This window comes from Anneissia japonica, unplaced genomic scaffold, assembly GCF_011630105.1.
Source record: "Anneissia japonica isolate Jap-2015-1 unplaced genomic scaffold, ASM1163010v1 scaffold6083_len184754_cov179, whole genome shotgun sequence".
Lineage (NCBI taxonomy): Eukaryota > Metazoa > Echinodermata > Crinoidea > Comatulida > Comatulidae > Anneissia > Anneissia japonica.
In genome coordinates, this window is record NW_022740806.1 from 148,373 (window position 1) to 173,246 (window position 24,874).

Here is a 24,874-nt window from a genome sequence, read left to right on the forward strand (position 1 = left end):
CCTTCTCAGATATGCAATTTAATGACCATTACATGTTGCCATTGAATTTTTAATATTTGTGTAACACTGTGAATACTTGTATTTGTAACAGCTTGTGCGAGTTTTACCCTGTTATCATTCTTTTCATTGTAAATGCGTTGATGCCTGGTTACTGAAGCGAAGAACATGCCCTCTTTGTAAATTTAACATTATTGGTGAGTAAATATCAGTTAGTACAGTGGAAACATTGAAGAAACATACCGTAATAACAATGGTGGCATCAACATTTCCCTCACGGTTGGTCCACACCTACCTCATAGCTGAGGTGGAAACATTGTGATTTGTCAGGCGAGACTGTTTTGTTTTTTAAAGATCGCCAGTGGAGGGCGGAAAAAAAAATAAATATAACATTTTTTAAAAAATTTTTTTTATTTTTTTGAGAAAATAACATTTTATTTTTATTTGCAATCATTATTGGCAGGCAGCGGGTTTGCTAAACAAGGTATAAAAAAAGGCTCAGCTCTCAGACCAACTTTCTCTGACTTAGAAAAATTATTCAAATTACTTTCCACTGGATTATTAATATACTAATCACTTAAACAATGGAATTACTTCCTTAATATCTTTATTTTCTTTCAATCCCTAGAACACAAGATTAAGTCCTGCAGTTCAAGTATACCTCAGGATTTGTGATATTGCAGATAATTATAGTATTTAGTATACCTATATAATTAAAGTATTTTGTATACATTATCTTATTGTAAGGTCTGATTTCAATAAATTATTGAATTCAGTTTTGCCACAATAAATACATTTAATAACATCATAAAATAGAGTAATTTTTTGTATTTTTATTTTTCAATTGTTTCTGTCTCTGACAAAGGAGAGTGGTAATACTATCGAGCATGGTAGAAAAATAACTTGAGATGCCAACATTTAAACATGAAACAAACAAAAGAGAAATACAAAAACAGTATTAAAAACAATGTACACCTCTGTATCAATTTCAATCTTTAGGTAACTCTTTAAAACTATTTATTAAAAATTCTATGGCAACATAATATTCATAATTCTATTTTTTTTTTAATTACTGTACAATCTAACTTTAACAGAGAATATTCAGTTAACCACCATACGAAATATGTTACCAAGTGAATACAGGTAGCTCATGAGTTGCTTGGTCAAATGTTCACACCTTTTACCTCAATAATAATAAAAAAAATTAATATACTCAACATCAAACATAATAATTCTGAATAATGAGTTGCACCTGAACAATAAAAAAAACACTTACATTTATTTAAAAGAATATTAATACGCTTATATTTATTTGAAAGAAAAAGTAATACACTTGTATTTATTTAAAACAAAAAGTAATACAGACTTAAAATCAATGAATTTGCATATTTTAACAATACAGTAACATATTTCATTAGCAGGTTGAAAAAATTCATCAATTAGTTGGCAAGATTCTCTAACACGGTGGGTCGCAATTAAGCACTAACACCCTGCTATTACATACACATGCGGGAGTGGGTAACTAGGGAAAATGAACTTTGAATTTAGAAAATTCTATGCACAATTCCATAATCTATCTATGGTTCTTACATTAATATGCATCAAATATTTTCTGCCATAATACGTACAAGTTTCATTTAGTATATTTTTGCAGCTTTCGCACATAATCACTTGAGCAATGAATAACAATACAATGTTTTGATAATCATAAGTTGATTTCCTATTCAACTTTGAGCTAAGTTCCATTCTTAAATCCATTTGCTAATGTAAACCTAAAATTTTATTTTTTTAATTGGTTGTGGTGTAGGGTGTATACTTATCTACTGTATATCTATATTTGGCTTTGAAATCGGTTCTCATGTTGACTTCCAGTTCAACTTTGAGCCTAGTTCCATCCATAGATCCATTTGTTAATATAAATATCCTAAAATTCTAATCATTGATTGGTTTTGTTGAACTGTAGGCTTTTAAATCGGCTCTCATAAGTTGACTTCCAGTTTAACCTCGAGCCTAGTTTCATCCCTAGATCCATTTGATAATGTAAACACCCTAAAATTCAAATCATTGATTGGTTGTGTTGTAGGCTTTGAAATCGGCTCTTATAAATTTGAATTTCAGTTTCACTTTGAGCCTAGTTTTATTTAATAATGTAAACACCTTAAAATAATTTTAATCGTTGGTTGTGATTTAGGCGGCGAGTTTTAGTTTTTTACTTTGAGCCTAGTTTCATTCCTAGATCCATTTAATAATGTAAACACCTTTAAAATCCAATCATTGATTGGTCGTGTTGTAGGGTGTAAGGTAAAACACTTAGAAAACAGCTTGAGAGTTATCACAAGATGTTAGCAAGGTTAATATTTTTCACATATTTATGAGCATTCATGGTGTCTAATATCAGTTTGGCACTATACATCAAGGAAGCACAACATTTAATGATAAAACAAATTGGTGGGATGGAAATATAGTACTTGGACTGCTGGAATAAATGGTACAGTAATAGTAATGTGAACTTTATAATAATTAGAAAAGCAACATTTAAAATGGCTTGACAACAACTCAGTTTGGCCCCATCCTGTAGTATACTATTTGATTTTTTTTGCAAATAATTATACCTGACATGATGAACATTGTTTAGAGAGTTGTATAACAGACAAGATTAAAATGCACAAGAACTGGTCAAAAAAACAATTTGCAAATAAGTCAATAACTATTCAATAATTCAAAAATTAACCATTGTCCAAGGTGGAGAAAATCTAGTAGGGTAGCCACTGTGGCATCAAAAGCCGTTTAAATTAAGTACATGGTTGTTAAACTTTCTCAAACACACAACAGGTATGTATATAAATTACACAGCTGGTTAACTCCAAAGAATACTTCAAGATCAAGAGCTTCATTTACCAAACAATTCTATTCAATATAACAGTGGCCTAGGCAAGCTAACATATTTAGCCATTTAAAGGGCAGCATGTTGGCAGTCTTGCCATTTACGTGGCACGAATCTTCACAGTGACGCACAGAAAGCTCAACCAATCTTTGGGAGTGATCACTTCTCCATCACGTTCATATATAGCCAGTTCCTCTATAACTCTGCAATTACTCTTGCAAATCTTGTATCACATTCAGAAGTTCCTGAAGTCTGATCACTCTTGCATCGCCTGCCGTACACACGCAGCCAGGAGTTCTTCTATAACCTCTCCATCAGTATCTTCATCAATGTTGATTTCCTGAAAGCAAACACAATCCAAAGTAGATTGGTTGATTGTATTTCACCATCATTGCCTAGTATCTTGTTAAAAGTTTCAAAGATAACTTACATTAAGTAAGCACTTTAAATATTCAATTTTATTACCGTATACACTTGTTTTCTGTTCAACGCAGACAATTATATTAAATAAATCAATATTTTAAAAATAAACTGAGCAACAAGATTTCACATTGATACTTTATCTGACAAAGATTCTGAAAAACAAAAATATTTTTAAAATCTAGTGATTATGGATACCATCACACCACAATTGACATTTGGAACCACCATCAGCTGTTGAGAATATTTACCTCTTCATTGATAGACTTCAGCAGCTGTGCTATCATCTTTCGTAGTGACGTCAGTTTTGTGGTTGCAGCCTCTGCCACTTTTTTCTTCTCAAAAGCTTCATGTTGGAATGTACCAACCAACTGAAAGTAGGGACAAAAAACGATGTTTGATTAAGTAAATGACCAAATGAGCTTTGACATCTTATTTGAGTGGGGACACTTCTTACAAATTACTGTTTTCTGTAATATACATCTATCTGAATTTTTACTACTGTAAATATATTGTTTAATCAGTGAAATATCATGGAATAAAAGGTATTCTTCATCATGAGCCATTACGTTTACAGTGCTGTATATAAAATATATGGTGAACAACATTGTTTCCAAGAATAAGTCGGACAATCTGTAATAATTTGTTAGCAATATGTACATACATCCCGTAGTCCCTTCTCGTAACTATCAAAGAACTGCTCCAACTTGAATTCACTAACTTCTTCCAAAGAAAGTTTATTGATGTCATCTTTTGTCATAATCCAATTCGGTGGCAAGAAGTATCGTAAACATTTCCTGATAATGACAATATATAAACATGGATTCTTTTAAAACAAATGAAATACATTTATAACATTTCTTCCAGTGTATCAAAGGACTATTTAACAGGGGGAAAATTTAATACTTTGAATACGACTAAAAAGTTCTTCCAATAATTAAATGCAATTAGAGAATGATTCTAGAAAAAATCTGAGGGCAGTGTGGATAGGGTAAATAATGTTATAATTTCTTTGTACAGATACACAACCACAGAGGCATCTCATATTTTCCTGTTTAATTCCAAGTTAAAAACTTGTGTTACCTATAACTAAGGGACATCTTATCAGCAAGAGCAGCTTTAGTAACTAGCTCATCAATTTGTTCCTTTGTGTATCCATGTTGTGTGGTGGTGGTGGGCATCATTGTAGTGTCGGCTTCTTTCGTATCAGCTTTCTCCTCATCATCTGATTTCGTTACTTTAACCACTTTCTTTGGTTCTTCAGTGGTTTTTGTTTTCTCAGGTTCTGATGCTTCCTTAACTAAATTGAGTCCCCTTTTCCCTAACTTCAAAACTGGCATTGCTTTGGAATTATCCTGCAAAACAAGCACAGATAACAAAATTCATGATAATACAGTAATTACTTATGAATATCATGATTTATCGACTGTTTAGTACAATTCTAGATAAATAATACTGTACTTAATTCAAATTATAATATATTTTCACTTCATAAAAATATGATCTTTTTCAATGAATAAAGCTTACAATTATTAAACAAATAAACAAAATGAAATTTATGCTCTCATACCTCTAAGAATCTTAATTGATCATCTGTCCTTTCATACCTAGAAAGAATAATAACCACAACAGTTTCAGGGAAACAAACTATGATGTGTTTGAGAAAATTAATTGATAAAAAGAAAACATTAAAATAAAAATATAAATAATAAAAATATAAATAATGATACCATAGCTTAAGTATAAATTACAATAATAAATAAGGAGAATGACTGATTATTACCATTTGTCAAATTTATCTTTTGGATAATCGTCAAACTTGACTTTTACTTTAGATTTACTGGAGTGCGTTATTATTCCAGAATGCCAAACACAATTCACATAGGCTTCAACTTTACAACCAATTTCTGCAATTGAAAAATCAAATTTCAGACAAAATTCAACCTTTTCATGTTATTCACAACATTCCTTTTCTCATCGTCTATGCCATTATCATATCTCTTCTTTCCCCTTCCTTCATCATTATTCATTTGCACATTATTTCCCCAATTTCTTCATCAATACTGCCTCTCACATTATTTCCACTTCATCAATACCTGTAATCCTATCCACAATACTTCCACAATCCTCATCCTCTCTCTCATCCTCGTATTAAAATAAACATTACCTTCAGCTTCTCCTTCACAACTGGAAATATTAGAAGAATCTACATCCTGCTGGATTTCTTTGATTTCCTTAATGCTCTTTGCTGGACTCTACAACATCAATAAAATTTATACTTATAGTTTAATAATAATATACACAATTTCATGCTTGCTCGGCTCAATATAAGCATACTGCACAGCAGACAACAGCTATCAATACAATGTTTCCAAATGAATTACATTAATGTTTCATATTTTTCGGGGACTAGGCCAGTGGTGTACTATACAGATACTGTATGTAGTGTAATTCAAACACTTTAAAGGCAGTTTGGCGCAGCAATATCCATCTAGGTTCTGAACCTCATTGTCAAGTGTTCGAACCATGCGCTGATCATTCTCGACGGCTATGCTTTGTTACCCCAGCTTGTTGTGAAGTGGCTCACACTGTTTCAGCCCTAGGTGCGAATATTTCATGGCTTATAAATTAATAAATATTGTGGCTGCCTCTTATCAATATTGATGTTACACCTGGCCTGAAATAACATAAAAAACTACTGTATACTATACTAGTTATAATGGACATTACATAAACTTTTTATACTGTATTTCACCCGTCCATTTCATATAGCTTTAAAATCAATGCAATGTTAACTTGAATCTTTATTACCTGTCTGATCTTTTCATTTTTCTTCTTCTTTATGGGTTCAACAGATTTTTCTGATTCATCCTAAAAAGAAACCAGTTCATGTGAAATCAATAGCCACATACTAAGACAAGGGGGCAAAAATGTTATGATGTTATTTTAATTCATTTCATTCCATTACATATCAATTGTACATTTATACCTCTTATTTACCTACACCAGAGGTACACCAGTGTACTTCCAAAAACATTTATACACTACATTTTAAAGGGTTTTTGCTTAGCTTTAATATTACATTTTACAGATAATTGGTGTCAGGCCAAAGATGTTTGGAGGGTTGCACACATTGGTTTCTAATTCATTTTCATGGGCTGCAAAAAAATCACTGTGTGGCCGCACTTTGCCCACCTGCGACATACACCGTGGGAACTTGTGACCCACTACTGGGAGATCTGGTTAATTAATCTATCTTGGTATATTAACTATCTTAATGCACATTACACGCAAATATTACAAATTTGCAGAAAATGGGTTAATTTCCGGGAGGTTTTTGCATGTTCACAGAAGTGCATGAGGCATGACAACTTCTTAAAAGACTTTCACAACTTGCAGCACAATTGTGACCCCTATGGCTTTAGTTGTAAATCACAATTATCATTAAATAGCACAGTTGTAAAATAAAATGTTTTACTTCTGACGTTTAACTGGAGAGCAAGACAGTTTTAAGGATACTTACATCACTTGATGATGTGCTTGTTGTATCATCCGATATCACATCGCGACTTCTTTTCAAGGCTCGACTTGCTGGCGAAACTGATTTCTATTAAAGAAAGGAACAAGTTAAGAATGTTGTTATTGGGATAATGGTTGTGGCTTCACAACCATTGCTGTGCTTTAGAGACTGTCTCCCTCTACATAGTATTATAATGCTGAAACATAGGTAAATGAATAGAACAAAAACTGCAGTGTGAAAAGTCAATAATTACAATAGTATTACATCCTTACTTTCGTTTGTGCCGTTTTTGATTCTTGTGATTTTCTACTGTTAACTTGAGTTTTTGATTTCACAGTATACTTCGGTTTTGATGGAACTGTCTTAGGGGTTGCTGGTTGGCTTGAGCTTCTCTGATAACTAGGGGTTGACGGTGCCGATGTAGACCTGGCGTACTGCACCGAATGCGTATGGGAACCGCTTGTGCTTATCACCGGAGAAGCCTTCCCAACAGGCTTTGATGACTGCTGTAACACATAATGTTTATTTCATATGAAGATTTGCTAATTAATATTTAATTCTCTTAATTATTAGTCTTATCAAAGTGTATCAGTAGAATTACATTTTCATTTTTCTTTTTATAAAAGAAACCAAAATGTCATACTATATATATAATTCATATAAAATCAAATTACAATTACTATACAAGATGGTTGTTAATTTGTAACATAGATTACATACTTAATTTACATTCATTTTATATTGCCATTAAATTACAAATAAATTTGGCATATGTAATTGTATAAAACCTAGTATACTTGACTAAATAAATCAATCACATGCCATAATACCATACCTTATTATTACTAAAAACTGGTTGAGCTGTACCTACTGGCCTGGACACAGATGCTGTAGGAGTCTATAAAACAAAATTGAATTATTGTCTACTTTAATCGGTGTTCCACTAAAAGCATTGTTTCTACTGAAACAGACAACACTAACATTATCAATTGAATTCTATTGTAATCTTATTTTTTTACTTGTGTAATTTGGTTCTATTCTTGAGAGCAGTTAAGTACACCAAAATAAACAATTCATGTATTAATTGATTAATGAGATATACCAATTCAAAACTTTTTCATTTGTTTAACTTGCGGATATAAAAAATGTTGATGAAGTTTGGAAAACTCAACTGTGTAATAGCCTAAATGAAAAATTCTACAATTTTAATACGATGTGATTTTCCATCAGGAAAATATCATAGGAGTGATATTTTGCCCTACCAGACGTGCTATCGTACCGAATGCTCAGCAGGTCCCAAAATACTAGTGAAAATATAACACGTCAGGTAGGGCAAAACATCACTCTATTCTATAATTCTGTTATAGAAATATTAGATAAAAATTAAGCGAAATTGGTTTACCTTTCGTATCCTACTTTCCTGGTAACGTGGGGTCACTACTACAGTATCCTGCTCATCATTATCTAAATCATGCCTTGATGTCACAGATCGAAATTTCTACAATTATAAAAACAATTATACTTGATCTATAATCAGAGAGAGACATGTTTCAGAGAGATGGAAAAAAAAAATTTGATTCATAATCAGGAGACAAACTGTAGCTGGGTGGGTAAAAACAATAATCATTCTATCTATAATGAGGTGATTATAGCTTGGAGACAAAGTGATGTCATCGGAATTAAAAACTTGTTCCTAGGTGGAAAAAATTAAAGACTTACCTCCATACTATTTAGTTTTTCTTGCTTTTTCTTAATATCCTTAAAATATAAAATTGTTAAAATATAAATTATTAATACCATTATGGCTTTCATTTATATAGTCATTTTCTCCATTTTAATTTTGTTTCCCTGGCTAATGGAATGCGACTCAATAGTCTAAAACATTTTTGAGGCATAATACGAGCTAAATCATAATTTGGTAAAAGCAAACTTGGGTAGCTCCCAGTTAGAAAACAAATGATTTGGAATTTTGTACGAACCTCCTTTAAGTTTTTCTTTTTCTCTTCTGCTGATTTATTATCTTTTTTAAGGTGACCTATTGGAATGTTTAATTTCTGCTCAGCTGCTGAACACCTGAGATTGAACAAAAATAAACAATCAATAACAATACAAGAAACCAAACATACTAAATTGATTGAGCTTATTTTTAACCATGTTAATCAAGCCTAAACTTCATTGACATGGTAACCAATATCATGTTATGCTATCATATAAGAACCAGCCAGTTATCAAAATATCTTGTCTAAAATCAGGAAATGATTTCATTATACTGTAAAAAGTGCTCTAGAAAATTTTCCAGTCAAATAAGCTCTGATATTCAAAGCTAACAATGCAAAGCCAAGAACATACTGCTTTGGCCGGCGGTTGCTCAACACAAGACGTTGAACACTAAAACGCGACTAAACGTGCGTGACAGACATCAAACAACACGATCAGAGAGGACATGTACTTGCCAGCCAACAACCAGTTGACGCAGTGTGCACTTGGCTTATATGTACACAAACCTGTTATGAGTTGGATCAGGGTTCTGACTGCAAGTCCAATCATCTTCAATCACTTTGTTGATGTTACTACTTGAGAACTGTAGAAGACGCCATTTAAGACAGGAATCTGATGGTGATACAACCAAACAAAAGTATTTTATTAATATAGTAGATATCTATACACAATTTATTTATTTATTTTATTTCATTCCAAGGACTTCCTAGCAGATTTCAGCTTGGAGTCTACTAGAGTATCCAGGATTTTTACTATTTTTTTACAAAGATCTTACTATTTTCAAGTTTGTCTGGGTTGACAAGTTAACTTTTAAGGCCATGCAGGGACTAAGCCCCTTCCTCTTCTACTTACCTTTCACCTGTTAAAATTAGTTCTATTAAATTGTGCATATGCAAGGCTGACTCACCACATTGTATCATGGTCTGTAGTTGCATCGCCCTCTTGCGTACATATTTGGATTCGTTAGACGGCATATCTTTCCAATTACTGCTGACATAACCCAAGTCTTCCCAGTACCTAGTAACACCCTGTGAAGCTAAAAATTAAATGAAATATATAATTTAAAAACTATTATTGTTGTAACAATAAATTTGCTAAAACCATTGATTTAGCCTGGAGATCAGGGAAGCTTGGTTTCCCTACTATCGCTACACTGTCGCTAGGAAGCATAGCTGCCCCTACACAATCGGTAAAAGCTGAACCAGGTTGAATCTTCCCGACTTGTCAGCTGAAATTAGATGTTGACGTCGGCAGCTCTTCTTAGAAAGGAGATGAACAATTTCGAACGTCCAATTGGCAACGCGGCGATCATTAAGAAGACGGTAAACTTTCATCAACATTTGCTCTCTACAGTTAGAGAATATTGTTGCCTGTTTGATATATTACAGCAGAATTTTTAAATATTACATTAGGCCCTAAAGGGAAATGGATGTTCTGCAGTCGCTAAGATTCAACGCTATAACAGCGTTTTCCATGGAATTGCTATCACTGAGTCGCTGACAAGTGTTGGCGACTGGTGCTGATATGGTAAAGCAATTGTATGAAAACCAAGCTTTACAAATGTTGATGGATAGCGAACATGTAAATATTAATTCAACTGAAATAAACAAGACATTGAGATAATAGTGACAATTTCTACTGTCTCAATCTGACATACATTGATTGATTATTCTTACTTATAGATGTGTCCTTCCAATACTGTGCCATGTGCTCCCCCATTGCCTTGAGTAAGAGTCTGAACTCTTTCCGATCCTCAAAATTTTGCTTATTGTGAGTGGGTTCTAGTACTATGTAAGGTACATCTACGTACCCTAATACACCGCTGCAGTTCCTGTACATTATGGATAAAAAGATGAATTATTAACAGGGTTGTATATATCAATATTTTATTATTCTAGTAAGTTGGGCTTTCTCATAAATATTATATATAAACTGGATGGTATAAGCTGCTCCTAATCATTGTAATATAAATCATCGAAGAAAGGTAAATACAGTGTTCGAATAAAGGACATAATAATACATACATATATATATTCATATACACATAATATATATACAGTATATAAATATATATATATATGTAATATAATACATACATAATATGTTATGTAATAAACTAATTACGAGACAATGACTTACACTCCTCCCTCCAGTTGTGGTCCAACCTTCTCATACATTCGAATCAATCTACTACAGTTGTAGATAAATACTCCATCATGTTTCCTGTTCCCAATGTTCATTCCATACACAAAGCTCAATGTTTTTGGTTCTTTTAATGATTTCTGTTTCTTTGCAGCAAGGTCTTTCGCCTGATTTGCTTCTTTACGTTTTTCAGATGCTTCAATTTGAGCCTTCCTCAATATTGCCTGGAATGGTGTCAATTGAAATTTAAAATACATTTATATAATGAAAATTAAAACAACCTTGAACAAAACTCATTTTTAAAATAGAATATTTCATTTGTTCCTTCATACTTGAAATTAATTTCATAATTTTTATTTGCATATTGATTTACAAGTACTGTATACACAATTTATACATTTATTAAAGATATACTGCTTGTTGAACTAAACGGTAACATTTAACATTGGAACCTGCTTAGTTTGTATATTTTGGCCTAGGTAAAGCTCTGTCACATCAAAATATACAGTAATAATATGCCTATATATGGTCGTGATGTGATGTCATCATGACCATATTTTAGGAATGTTGCATGTTTTTGTCAAATACAATTTGATAGTCTGGCCTGGGCTTAAGATAAGCTTTCAATTCAAAATTAGAACAAGAAATATTGTCCTTGAAAATTAACTGATGCATAAATTACACCTCCATCTCTGTTTACACTGATCATCCAAAAACAGCTTGGTAATCAATTTAATTTAAGGATGAATATTATACAAGTAAAAAGTAAAAATTCAGTACAATCAACAACTTTAACTGAACACAGAGCAAAAAAGCAGGCCTTTTGCTACACAAGGGCAAGGCAAATTTGATGACAAACCTTAACACCAATGTACTGTACCACCAAAATAAACTAGTTTAGAGAAACATCGGATAGGAAGGTGTGGAAGAGTTCAGACGAGGGGTATGTCCAACAGTGGATAGACATACCTGAAATAAGTAAGTAAAAAGTAAATAATAGGCCATTATACCATTTTTTCTTTCCCATCTCCATGTCCAGTTTTCTTCTCAAGATCTCTTGCTGTGCTTTCAGCCTCTCTAGCTTTCTCTTCCTCTACAAAAGGTAGTTAAAAATGAATGTCAAAAACAAATAAAACTATAATGGAATTGTTCTCTGTAATGGGGAAATACAAGAAGATTAATATGTCGAGGCTCAAGCTCACACTCTAAGTTTGTTTTCTTTCCTAGACAAATAAATTTAACAGAAATGATATGATGGATTTATTTTGTTCTATATTATTATCTTGAATTAAAAACAAAAATAGAAAAGGAAATGTTAGAGCTTCCTTTCTGAAATAAAATATGAAAGGGAAAGTGTTGGAAGTGTCAGAGACATAGACTCTACTGAAACTGTACTGTCTATATTAATATACTAAAGTGCCATTTTTTTAAATTCATTAATTTACTGCTGATCCAAAATTGTTGCAAAGATATACTGTACTGTACTTACTCATCTTAGCTTCATTTACCGCTTTTGCTGTCTCCATTTCAGATCTTGTTTTGAATCTGGTTGAAGTGTATTTATACTTCCTAAAAAAATATATAACAAAGAGAGCTCCAGGTTTATGATGGTTGTAACTTGTGGTAAATATTAATAACTGAAGAAATTTACCTGGGATAGATACACTTTACCCAGGTAAACAATACCTGGCAGCTTTGTTAGACTGTCACTTTATCTAGCTGTGACTTAAAAACAGCATATTTGGCTATTTACCTTGGTTTGTGCAAACAACTGGCAAGATGCTTTGTTCGGACTTTTTTGTTCTGTATGTAAATCTTCATTTTTGGTTCAACATACAATACTGCAGCATAAGCTCGGAAAGACCTCCTTTCTGGATAAACTCTAAAGTTAAGACAATATCGAGAAAGGTTACAATGTTCTTCTTGATAAATCCTATGGTAAATGAATTGGTAGATGAGTTAAAAATGATGAGATGAGTTGCCCCAAACCATTCAACCCAAAACCTTTGTTCCTTTTTTTCATTCGTTTGTTAACATGATTTTTCAGAAATTAATGAATATCAAAAAAATTTAGTGAATTGGTACACACTGGTTTAAGATTAAATTTTAGAGTTAAGGTTAAAAGTCAAAGCAAATATCACAAAAAGGTAGAAATCAATAGCTTGACACTGAAAAAGTGACCTGCATTCTATCAAATGCCTGTTTTAGTTCAGTTATAATCTAAATTAAATTTATATTCAAATAGTGTTATCCACAGATTTACTTACCCATCGTCATCTGCAGATGTATCCCCAGCCATAAGTACATCTGTTGGATCAGCATAAATGTCCAACTCTGGTTCACCACTGTCCAATAGTTTTAAGTTGTATATAATTACTAATGTACCAGATCGACCTTTAATACTAGCAAACTGTTCAAACACCTCTTCTTCTGTTTTGAATGGTGAGTATTTTAGAATCAGATCCATTTCTATTCTATGCTGTTAAAACAACAGATGCTTCAGATTTATTTATTGGATCATAAAAATGAAAACAATGTTGTATCTAGGGGGTTGCGCGGTGGACACACATCCCCAGGGGTCCTCCCCTCCTGCAATAAAATGTGTTAAAGTCATTAACCACTGCAGATCAGTGGAGTGTACTTTGAATTCCACTGTAGATCTAACTCCCGGAAATGACTTCTTTCAAGCTTGGCTCTCCCCCTATTGAAAATGTCCAAAGCAAAAAAAATCACTTAAAAATCGTGACCCCCAGTGGTAGTGCAAGCGAGGGAAGGGGGCTGCCCCCATTGGACAAGCCTGAACCTCCACTGTCCAATGCCGTGACAAGGTCGTAGTCGTACCAAAAGGTAGGTTTCGGGTTTTCCCCGGGAAAATGTTGATTTCTAAATGGTGGGAAATGAGCTTTCCCGACTTTTTTCAGTTCTTTAAAATTCAAGGTTTCCCCCTTGAAAACGGTCAGGTAAATTTTTCACATTCTTATTACAGTAAATAGGCCTATTATGTATGTACCAGTATACGTATGTTGCGCATGTATTCTTTCTTTCATGAATCGATGAACCTCAAAAATAAAAGGAGTCTGGGGACCTCCCCCAAGAAAATGTTTCTCGACTTCTAATTTTCTTATTGTAACAAAAAAAATTCAGCTCACAGGTCCTGGAAAGGAGGGTCAAAAAATTTTTTTCTTTTGCCCAAGTAGAGGGGTCAGGACCCCTGATCTCCCAGATCCGCAAATGTGAATTGCGAGAAAATCTAACTCAGAAAATCTAACATTCAGACCACAGTTCCCCAACCCAACATACATGGGGGTCGCACATAATGGTAATTAATTACTCACCTTAAGTTTACCAGCAGGAGATTTTGAAATGGTCTTCTTACTCTTGACGTCGAATGATGGCAGAGGAACGATAACTTCGTCAATCTTCTCCTGTTCATGGAATGTTCTTGATAAGAAAAGGCATGTCATGGTGTCACCTTTCTTGGTGAACAAGATAAAGTCCTTTCCTATCCTCATTGAACCACTGGAGACAGAAAACGAATTCAGTTTTTTTTTTAAAGAATCCAACAGGTATTCCCTACATGGCTTGCCTCTCACAAGTGCCACGTCAACTTGAAAATTGCCTAGTTATAAATGCCGTTTCAAACGAATTCATAATGGTATAATAATTTATCATAAAAGTAAAACTTGGTGCAATTTTACTCGTATCTTTTAATTGACATGATCCGTATTTCTCGTCTATGTAGGCCTACAGAATTCTGTCAACTAGACGCAAATTCGGTAATTCATTTGATGGACACGTGTTAAAATACTTGCTCAATTTCCGGGAATATGCAAGAGGCAAAGGGTATCGATTATAATTTATATTTAGGAGTAATTATGGAAATGATCATATTTAAAATTGTTTTACAGTATGGGAATTGGATGATCTGATAAATATATATTTCATAAGCAAATGATGTTACACAAAGTACTTACGACTTCAATCCATTTCCGTACTGACCAATGGAGAAAAGGTCAGCATTGCGTTTTGTTGACTTGCCGAATTGAATAACATTTGCAGCTTCGTCTGAGAAAACAACAGGAAGCACGCCTTTTAGGTATTATTGCCTACACAATCTCCAGCAGCCAGACTTTCTGATCAGGCAGTCATTTATAAGTACTGTATAAATTGGAAAGCGATTACACTTTGTGGTGAAATTAATGTAACCACATTAAAATTCTGACCCTTTGAATTCAAATACCGGCATAAATTCTCCAAAATCCAGTATTCTATCAATCTCTGTCAGACTCTTAACAGTAGGCAGGCGTCAGAAGCGTATACGTTGTGTCTCAGAAACATCTGAAAATTACCCAACTTTGGCATACCCACACTTTCTTTAGACCTCCAGATACTCAACCAAGATCTATTATTCCGACGTTATGTTCTCCAACGTGGGTCTATTTTTCCAAAACGTAGCCCAAGTCGAATACCTTCAAACACTAATGTCTTTACACAGATCTAATTATCTACGCAACGTCTAGCCAATCGTGACGGGCCATTCCGCTATCAATGGGGCAAAATGTCACGGATTTTGGCCAGTATCCACTGGCCATGCGACAGTGAAAATTAGTATATACAGTACTTTTGTTTTTGAGGAATCTTAATTTTTTTTTTACTACACGCGCGAGATGAAGTTATGTAAACTTTCAATACTTTACTTCAGATATTTCATAGACGCAACTACTCAACTTGGAAAAGTTTACAATTTGTAGAGTAGGCAATACAGATTTTTTTGTTTTTATATTCAGCTCTATGGTTACTGTATGTCTCATTAATTCATATGGCCTTTCACGCTCCGTTAATTTTTAGCCGAGCATAACACGTTTTGTAAATTTTTTTCATTAAATACACGTAGACCTATGTTTGGAGAAACTGAATACTGGGTATTCGTTTCCTGAAATTATACATTGATTTTAAAAATACACTCCTGTGATGCCCCATAATAGTGCAGAGAATATGACCTTGACGGAACGCGATGAAAACTTACCTGGGCTCATACCGACACCATCGTCCAAAAAGCATAGCATATAACCACCTCGTAGTTGATCGTTCTCCACTGCCAAAACAAAGCAATCATGTTATTATTTACCAGTAGGCCTACCACATGTACACACACTGTAATAAGTTATAAATAAAACGGTTTAGATCTACCGTACTATATCGTGTATACATAGGCCTACTTAAAATTGGCATTTATGTTTCCAGAGTGTCAAGTTAACAACTGGACGAATCGGAACAAAACCAGTATTACGCGCTTGTCCCACATCCACACGGTGTATGACCGTTTCGGCCGCGATGTATGAAACATATTTTGTATTGTCCTATACAGTAATTAATATGTGACTTGACTTACAAGTATTAAAAAGAATGTGGCAAAGGCAAAATACATGTTTTATTCATGTCAATTTGATAAAGGAAGCCTAGGCCAGGCTTAACATACGGTACAAGAAACGAGCGTAATCTGAAGTTTAACAAACTTAAAATTCTCACAGATAGGCCTATATGATAAGCCTACTTATTTGTAAAGTAATGATAGTTGTTGAATGAGTTAATGAATGTTATTTTAATAATAAGACAAACAAAAAACACTTAATTTCACGATTTTCAGGATATTAAATACATCGCGGCCGAACTGTTTCGCGGACGAAACGGATCGCATTCATACACGTGTTGTCCCACAAACGCTGGCGATGGCGTTTTCTGGAACCTCAGCAACAATATCCAGAGGACGGTCTTAATAGTGTAATGGTCCATTTTGCAGGAGACAGTTAATGAGACCTAATCCTGCTTGTTGACCTACTAACTACATTTTATGTCCTATGTAAATAAATGTCTGACCAAGCCAAGTATTTCAACGTAATAGAACCAACGTCTCTGTGCAGACTATATTAATGTAGGCCTGTCATTTTGACAGTACAAGCATAACAGTGTAATATTTTTTCGGTGAGGTAGACGACGTAGCATAACAAATAAATAATCCCTCCAAATAATAGCAAAACTAAACTGTGAGACAGCGCAGCTTTGAGAGAGCAGCTTAGCTCAGTCGGCTAATCTGGTGGTAGCCACTGTGTGTGCGCTGAGCAATGGAGATCTCTAGGCCCCTGGTTCAATTCCGATCGCTGCCTCTCCTTGTGTTTCAGCTAGAGGGCTGATATACAAGTTACAATAGCGCATCATCTTTCGGATGAGACGTTTATGGCCCATATGCACGTTAAAGAACTCAGTACACTCTTCGGAAAAGAGTAGGGGATTGTCTCCCGGTGTACTACCCAATCACCACCAGAGGGACTCCACTGGAAATAAGTCGTCTTCTAGACTTGCGTGGGCTATCCTTGGTGTTTACACCGAATAAATCCAAATCCAGTACAATCCACGCCAATAGCAATAGTATTGATAACAATACTTAACCAATCACTGCTACAGAATTCAGGCATGAGGGAATTTCATATTTTTTCACTTGTCCCGGACAAGTACCTTTGAAAAATGCACTTGTCCTGAAGACAAGTTTCCCAATATTATTGCACAATAATCATAAAAAATAACACAAAAATAAAGTATTTTTGTTATGGCCCTACCACATTAATACTAGGCCTACATGCATAATGCATTGATCAAGATGTGTATAAGAGACAGCCACTCATATCGTATATTTGTACCCGTTTGCAGATCTTAATCAATTCTAATACTTCAGAATGTTTTTTTGTTTTGTTTTTTTTTCCGGAATATACAAAAAACTAATTCAAATTGCACGTGAAAACCTCTAGAAAAATAGATGCATGCCAGAATGGTAAATAGGCCATACTTGTGTTCCTACTATCAACGCCTCAATTTCCTGCAAAATATCCATGAAAATCAGCTCACATTTTCGAAATGCGGGACGGATTTCTGGGCCTAATATTTTATGCGGGAAATATTTTACAGCCTGGCACATCCTCATTTCATTTATTGCAAAATAAATAAAATTGCTTACCTCTCAACGAAAGACAAGCACTGTAGGCCTATTAACTCTGAGCATGGGCTGAGGGGACGAATCCCTTCTAGAGAACCTCCGAGACGGCGAAATTTTGAGACAAGAAAATGATTCATTTATAGGCCTTAAACCCTCCAGGTTTACAAGATTTGGATTATACTGGCCTATGCACATTATCTCCATCACATAGACGGACGGCTGACGGGTAATAAGTACGATATCGTGCGAAAGTATGTACCTGCTGTAGGTCTAATGTGTACACATAAGACAGATCTGGCTAATACTTAACAATTCATTTTCAATCTTTACTGCAGAAAATAACAAATTTTATATTGAGTAGGCCTACATATTTTATTTTAAACCGTCAATAAATCGCAGGAGTGTTAATGCACGCAGTGCGGTGCGTAACCCTGGTGTAGTCGGTTTTCTGTTTGATATCTCTTTGTGCGCCGACAATTTGTTAATAAAATATGCTGCGTATTGTCAAGAGTCAGACTTTTTATAAGTAGGCCTACTGTGAAAGCATTACGCATTTTATCCTAAAAGTGCTTGTTGGCAGACAAGTGGTCCCTAAAATTATTGTTGTCCGACCGTAAAAAACACTTGTCCGGGGCCAACAAACTTCTGGGCAAATCGTAGAGCGAGGCATTCTCACTGATGGCATGTGCATGTGATAAGCAACTTTCAAGACATGGCACTCGGCAGGTAAAATTACACAAGCATCATTTTGGGGGTCAGCCCCAGTACCACAGGCCCCAATGGGGGAAAAATAGGCCCTGAACCTAAGGAAAAATCTCTTTGGATCTAGTTTTATGTTTTAGCCACTGAGTATTATTTAGGCCCATTTGCAATTGCAGCCCAGGCCCCACAGTCTTTCAAGCCAGCCCTGGGCAATTACATCAAAGATGTTCATGGTCCTGGAAATCAATTCATTTATTTTCAGTACACATACCAACGATAATGGGGTAGAAAACCACAACATTCCACCATTACAGTATTCGTTTGTTTTTTCAACTGGTTATGTTTACCAAAATCATAATCAACAATTCCATGATGACCTTCACAGTTCCCAGAATCGCAACATTATTTAGGCCTACATATATCTATGATTGAACACTTTCCAACTTAACCTTTTATTCTAGCTTAACTCGTGCTTATCTTTCGAACGTTATTGGCAGCGGTGTCACCAGTGGGGGCCAGGGCCCCACCGGAAAGCTCCCCTCCCCCAACCGTCGGTGGAAAGAAACTACAGTTCGTCGGGCAAAATTCAGTTTATGTATTTTCTACATAATTATTAGTAGACCCTAACATCGATTAAATAGAGTAAGTCTTTGAAACTCCTAAATTGTCAATATTTTCTGGGGCTTCACCCCCTGGATCACTTTCGCCCACTTTCCTTTCGTCGGGGACATCTGCCACCATCGGGGACATTTCCCCCCTCCGTCGTTCATCCATGAATCGCCATTCTCTCTCTATATTAAAATACACCATTAAACTTCTAACTTGATTACTGTATAATTCTCTCAATGGTCGTTCCACTACGTCGATGTATATGTTTCCACAAAGGCAACACTCCATTAAAGAGCGGTAAACAGCAGTCTGAACTTGTATGTATTTGATGTCATAGGCCGAACTATTCCTGGTGCCTGAAAAACATTGGTTTTTACTGAAGTGGTCGGTACAATTGCACTTTTATACCATATTAATTGATGGATAATGGTCGTTAGTACAGTCCGTAATTCAATAACCTTCATGGTGTAACTAGGCGGCACCTGTTTCCCGAATACTGTACTGTACTGTAATCTTCATTGACTTCAAATAAAGCTTCAAACGACGCCGTGATTACGCCTAGTGTCCAATGCATAATGCTTTGTAGTTCAGCTTGGTGACGGCATTACATGACAAATACACAGATTCCAATGACAGAACAAAATGATCTTATTTTTAGTGCAATGAACGCTTGGAGAAAAAGCTTTTGTAGTCGCATTCAATAATTCTTTGAAGCACAATGGAGGAATGCGGACGCGTTCATAACTCACAGGAGCGATGAACTAGTTTTACTTCAAACAGTTGTCAATAAAAAGCATTTACCTCACGTCTGGATCAAACTTGTACACGTTTGTTTCCAAACGTTCGTGGAACAATCTAAAACAACGTATACTGTACATTATATATCTACAAATTTTAAATATATAGGTAGGTACCGTAGGTTCTTGAAACAAAGTTGTTCAATCTCCAAATATAACTTCAAGGCTGTACACGTTATAGTTAAAAAATGTATCCGAGTAACGTGACAGATATAATAATACTTTGTGACATGATACTTCATATATTGTACACAACTTTTAAATTAAACATTAAGAAATACAATCATAGTATACTGTAGTTTCTTCTACAGTATATCCCTTTAACATCAAATGAACAATTGTGAATATCTGTCTACATTACAGTATAATGTTTGACGGTACAGAACATTGGAAAAATATGCATAGTTAGCCTTTTCTTCTTGGATTCGCGGAACACTCGGAATTCCACTGCCCAAATCTATTAATAGAATGCTGTGATAAATAGACAATTCGCCACAAAACACCATAGACTGTTCCAATACTGATATCATTTGTAAAACAGATTTTTTTTTTATCTATCAGTAGTTAGAAAACAAAAAATGAGTGAGACGATTTTTTTATTTTCAAATTCCCTGCGTTAAAACGTATGATCATAAAACACGCAATTCAAAATTAGGTATGTCAGGGAGTTGTCACTATAACTTCCCCGAGCTTGCAAATCAACAATAACTTTATAGATACTGGTATTGGCCTTTATCCCAATTACAGCCATTATCAAATCTATCCGTAAATCCATTTTGTTTTTACACTGCACTGACGGATTCTGTCGGATAGCTTGTTGTGATGAAATATCATACATTTCTCCTGTACAAAAGAAGTGGTTTTTTTAATTGGAGCTTATTTCAATCAGCTATTCTTCACCATCCACATCCTCCAACTGAGCACCAAAATCGTCTAGCGGAAGATCAAAAGAATATAAGTCGGCGTAGACAACTGGAATGATCCTTACAATGTTCGGGAGTAGTCTTCAATCATACCAGTTGCCTCAATCTATTTTCACAAAACATGTAGTTTTCAGATGAAAGCATCGACTGCTTGTTTGCAAACCACAACGTTGAAGAAATGTCCGAAAAGGGGAGAGGGGAAAAAGTGGGGCCAATCGAGATAACAACACCCTAGCGGGTCCGTGAAATTTGTGTTTCAGACGCCGAAAATGACGTCTAAGGCGTTTTGGGCAATCAACTTTTTCTTTCTTTATAGAAGTACCAATGAAAAATGCCAGCTGGAAATCGTTATCTGCAAAAGTCTCACTTTTGATAACATAATTTTCCGCAGACACCCTGCAGACCTGAGGTTGGTGGAACCCAAATTATTTGTAGGTACTCTAAGAGGTCTGTGGACTCCAGGATGGGAACCACTGTTGTAAAGTACATTCAGTACATATTCCAGCAGACATTTGTGTTCTCAGATGCTTGTGTTGCTGTTCGTTTCAGATCATTTTTTGCCCATATAATATGATGGAATCTGCTTATATATTACACATCTCATATGTTTTACATAACATTTTGAATGTTGTTTGTATTGTATAAATTGATTAAGCAAAAAACATCCACAAAACAGAAGCTGTTACCGAGTTTATACCTCCTTGCTGTTACTAATGTACAGTAATAATGGTTTATCCCTATGTATATTATATGCTACAGTATTAACCAATGTTCACAGATTATTGAATGTCTTTGCACAAGGTTTTTTCTCCATTTTTGTCTAAAAACGCTGTATGAATACTTACCTGTAAAAATATCCATGCATGTCGCACCTGCATCCCTGCGGATAAAATACATTATGTTAAGAATATATATTTATTTGTTTTCTATAATCCACAATAATTATCGGTTTATACTGTATGCATTATTGGTACAGAAAATATGTATATAGTCAGTCTTATATAGTGCATTATATTGTCATGGACACAATCGAAATTTACAGTGCATGGTTTAAACAACTGACCTCAAAGTTCAAGGCCTAAAACTTAACCAATCTACCACTACTACACAAGTTTTCCAATATAATGGTATATTTTCTTCATTTCAATAAATAAAGTAAAATTACTGTACTGTATTTTACTTCTAATTCTAGTAATATGGCAATATATTACCTGGAGTTGTCTAGCATTTCTGCAAGTGCACCGAACAGGAATTCATGTGTTGTTCTAGAAAAAACAAAAGGCCATAAATAAGTCTTAGCTTAAGTGACCAAGATTGGACGAACTACATTCTATTTCAAATAACTTACGATATATCCACACATATGCCTACTAAACACAATATAATTCACTTCGTAAGCCTAACTTTAACTTTCCAATGTCATTAAATGTGGGGTCAACTGATTGTTTAATACTGTACTATATATATTCAAACAGAATGATACAGTACTATTCAGTATTTATTAACACCCGTATCTGTGATACCTGGTCTAATCATGGAGGAATATGTTACTCCTCCATGGTGAAATCATAATGGTATATTAATGATGGGTAATATTTCAAATTTAATTCTAATTTATCTATTAACAAATAATGAGGAGTAAATATTCAGTTGGATTAAACATTTTTTTTTCCATGAGCAGCAAGAGAGACATGGCACACAGACCCTTGCTCCTTGTGAATCTAAGCCAAATTGTTGAAACTCAGTTTGCTGCATGCTTTGCTGACTCAAAAACCCAGAATCCCAGGTTGCCAAAACTCAGTTTTGCCGAAAGTCAATAAAAAGCAGTAAAACATTTAAAGCATAAAATTCATGATGGAACACTTGTATCATATAATAGCGGCTTATTGTGTTTAATAATTCTTTTTATTTTATTCTGTAAATAACCTTGATTACAGTATTCCCATCAGCAAAAAAAAAACCAAAAAAAATACAGTTGAACTGAACCAAAACCAAAATGGCATTTAAAAAAAATTGTTTCACTTCAGTAGTTAAAATTCGATTTACAATAGCTACTTAATGGAAAACACATCAATTTAACATGCAAAAATAAAGCTGACTTAGACAAGTTTAACTATAATTAAATAGACCTACCGGATAAAATGTCTTAGAAGCATATTTATAATAAATACATAAAGTGTAACTAAGACAATACTGTATGTAGTAGGAAACAAATTAATAATACATTAATCTACAATTATGCCAATGGTGACTTCAAAAATTTGCCAGTCAGGGCCCGGACTTAAAATTCCTGGTAGGGTTCGCATGGAGAGTCCTTTTAGGGGAGGAGGGGGATACGGTGCTTGATCCTTCATTTCATTTCCATTTTATTTCTAATTCCAACTGATAGCCATGCATTGTTGTTTTCCAGTATTTTCCATTTCATTTTAATGGGTATATAAATACGACTTCTCCCTCATTGGTGGCACCAGAAATTTTCTGAAAAGTGGTCCAACATGTCCGACGAAGGGGTCCGAGCCAAGGGGCTGACGAAGCCTCGGTCGATGGCCAGGAATAAAAAATCTGTTGTAAGGGGAGCATTTTTATGGCTTACAGTAGTATGGTCCACAATGTGATTTTAGACCACATATTAGGGATTGGCAGTCAAAGCAACCTTCTTTGGATAGGCAAATTATTATTTTTCCTAGTTGGACGAAAGAGGGTCCAGGCCTGTCCGGCGGGGGAACCACTTGTGCCACCACTGTTATCCCTGAACCACCCATCATTTTTCAAAGCACAGCGACGATAAGATTTGGCAACTGGGTTGTCAGGATTTCAGTGAACTGTATTCGGCAAACTAGTCAGATACCCTCTTCATCAATAACTCAAAAAATCTACCTGAATCCTGTAATCAATAGGCCTACAACTTTCTAGGCTATATATACTGCCCTGCCTCTCAGAAAGAAAGAATGGGTCAAATCAACAATACGTTAAAAATGGAATGAATTCATATTTCTAGTACATATTGTAGGCCTAGGCCTAGTAGTAGGCCTAGCTAGGTCACGACTCTGGCTTACAAACAGGAAATGCCAAGAGACAGTGTGACAAACTGAATGTCTTATCATCAGCAAAGTGATGGGTTATATTCTATTGAATAATCAATTCGACGGGTTAAATTTAAAAACCACTGCAAATATTGTAACATTTGGAAATACTGTATATGCTTCTCTTCTAATCTTACGAGTTCGTATGAAGATATTCAAAGCTGAGCTGAGCCCGACTGAGACCCTGGTATGCAGCCATGTCCGTCTGCATCTGCTCCAAACGTTGAGGAAATAATGATCTGGAATTTCACTGCGTCAAAGCACGTCTGTTGTTGTAGTACAGCAATCAAATCTTCTTGCTTGGCCTCGAGTTTCCGATTTCAAAGGATGGCCCATGCAATGAAACTGTAGCATTGACTCTGAATCTGCTTGAAGTTCTGCCTAAAAGATCCAATGAATATCCTGTGGTCATAGAATATTGTATCTTCGTGGCTGGTGTTTATATACTCAAGTTGCTTAAACCTTATTCACAGTAGCATTCTGATGCTTAGTCCTGATTGAAATATGGAACCCAGACATCGCCTATTACTCCATAATCTTTTTCTGACCACCCGACGACAAGCGCGAAACTGCCTCGTATCTCAGCAGAGCTGCAAAAACATGGTTGTGAGCAGGTGATGTACAGCTCTAAAAAATGCCATAGATTGCGCCATTAGTATATAGTTCCAGTAAACATTAGCTTGTTTATTTTGTTTTCATTAAAAAATATAAATTTTTTAATATTCATTTTTTCGCAGATATTTACATAGTTCAGGTCACTATTTCTATACCTAGAAAATACTGATGTATTGTACATAGCCCTACATTTTAA

General features: G+C 34.8%; 2 protein-coding genes across 5 annotated transcripts in view; one reads left to right on the forward strand and one right to left on the reverse strand.

The window, feature by feature from the left end:
- The window catches only part of LOC117118343 (RING finger protein 215-like), a 6,137-nt gene extending 4,497 nt beyond the window's left edge, over nucleotides 1–1,640 (forward strand). For all 3 annotated transcript variants that reach the window (XM_033262904.1, XM_033262905.1, XM_033262906.1), the window contains 2 exons: nucleotides 92–194; nucleotides 626–1,640. In XM_033262904.1, coding sequence (XP_033118795.1) covers nucleotides 92–194; nucleotides 626–672 — 150 coding nt within the window. In that variant the 3' untranslated portion in view covers nucleotides 673–1,640. The remainder of the gene's footprint in view (nucleotides 1–91; nucleotides 195–625) is intronic.
- LOC117118341 (ATPase MORC2-like) lies at nucleotides 1,066–24,685 on the reverse strand. Of its 2 annotated transcripts, none has more exons than XM_033262903.1 (28): nucleotides 24,201–24,685; nucleotides 22,192–22,245; nucleotides 21,826–21,860; nucleotides 15,988–16,056; nucleotides 14,936–15,026; nucleotides 14,297–14,480; nucleotides 13,229–13,440; nucleotides 12,715–12,843; nucleotides 12,451–12,530; nucleotides 11,972–12,054; nucleotides 10,959–11,185; nucleotides 10,496–10,650; nucleotides 9,727–9,855; nucleotides 9,326–9,431; nucleotides 8,801–8,894; nucleotides 8,541–8,579; nucleotides 8,224–8,319; nucleotides 7,657–7,719; nucleotides 7,094–7,324; nucleotides 6,825–6,908; nucleotides 6,113–6,172; nucleotides 5,469–5,556; nucleotides 5,085–5,208; nucleotides 4,872–4,908; nucleotides 4,385–4,656; nucleotides 3,966–4,098; nucleotides 3,553–3,672; nucleotides 1,066–3,221 (listed from the first exon to the last, which is right to left on the reverse strand). In XM_033262903.1, the coding sequence occupies exons 1-28, from the start codon at nucleotides 24,272–24,274 to the stop codon at nucleotides 3,138–3,140; spliced, it is 3,153 nt and encodes a 1,050-aa protein (XP_033118794.1). In that variant the 5' UTR covers nucleotides 24,275–24,685; the 3' UTR covers nucleotides 1,066–3,137. The 2 variants fall into 2 exon arrangements, with proteins under 2 accessions (XP_033118794.1, XP_033118793.1); XM_033262902.1 differs by having other exon boundaries at nucleotides 7,094–7,327; nucleotides 24,201–24,684.
- Nucleotides 24,686–24,874: the final 189 nt, after the last annotated feature.

What these genes read in the sequence shown, in the direction of transcription:
- LOC117118341 (XM_033262902.1), bottom strand. Translation starts at nt 24,274, where the DNA reads ATGCAGACGGACATGGCTGCATACCAGGGTCTCAGTCGGGCTCAGCTC. An exon ending in ACATCTGCAGATGACGATGG is followed by an intron (nt 12,844 to 13,228) that starts GTAAGTAAATCT and finishes TCTTAACTTTAG; the next exon opens with AGTTTATCCAGAAAGGAGGT. An exon ending in TTGTGAAGGAGAAGCTGAAG is followed by an intron (nt 5,209 to 5,468) that starts GTAATGTTTATT and finishes TTTCAATTGCAG; the next exon opens with AAATTGGTTGTAAAGTTGAA.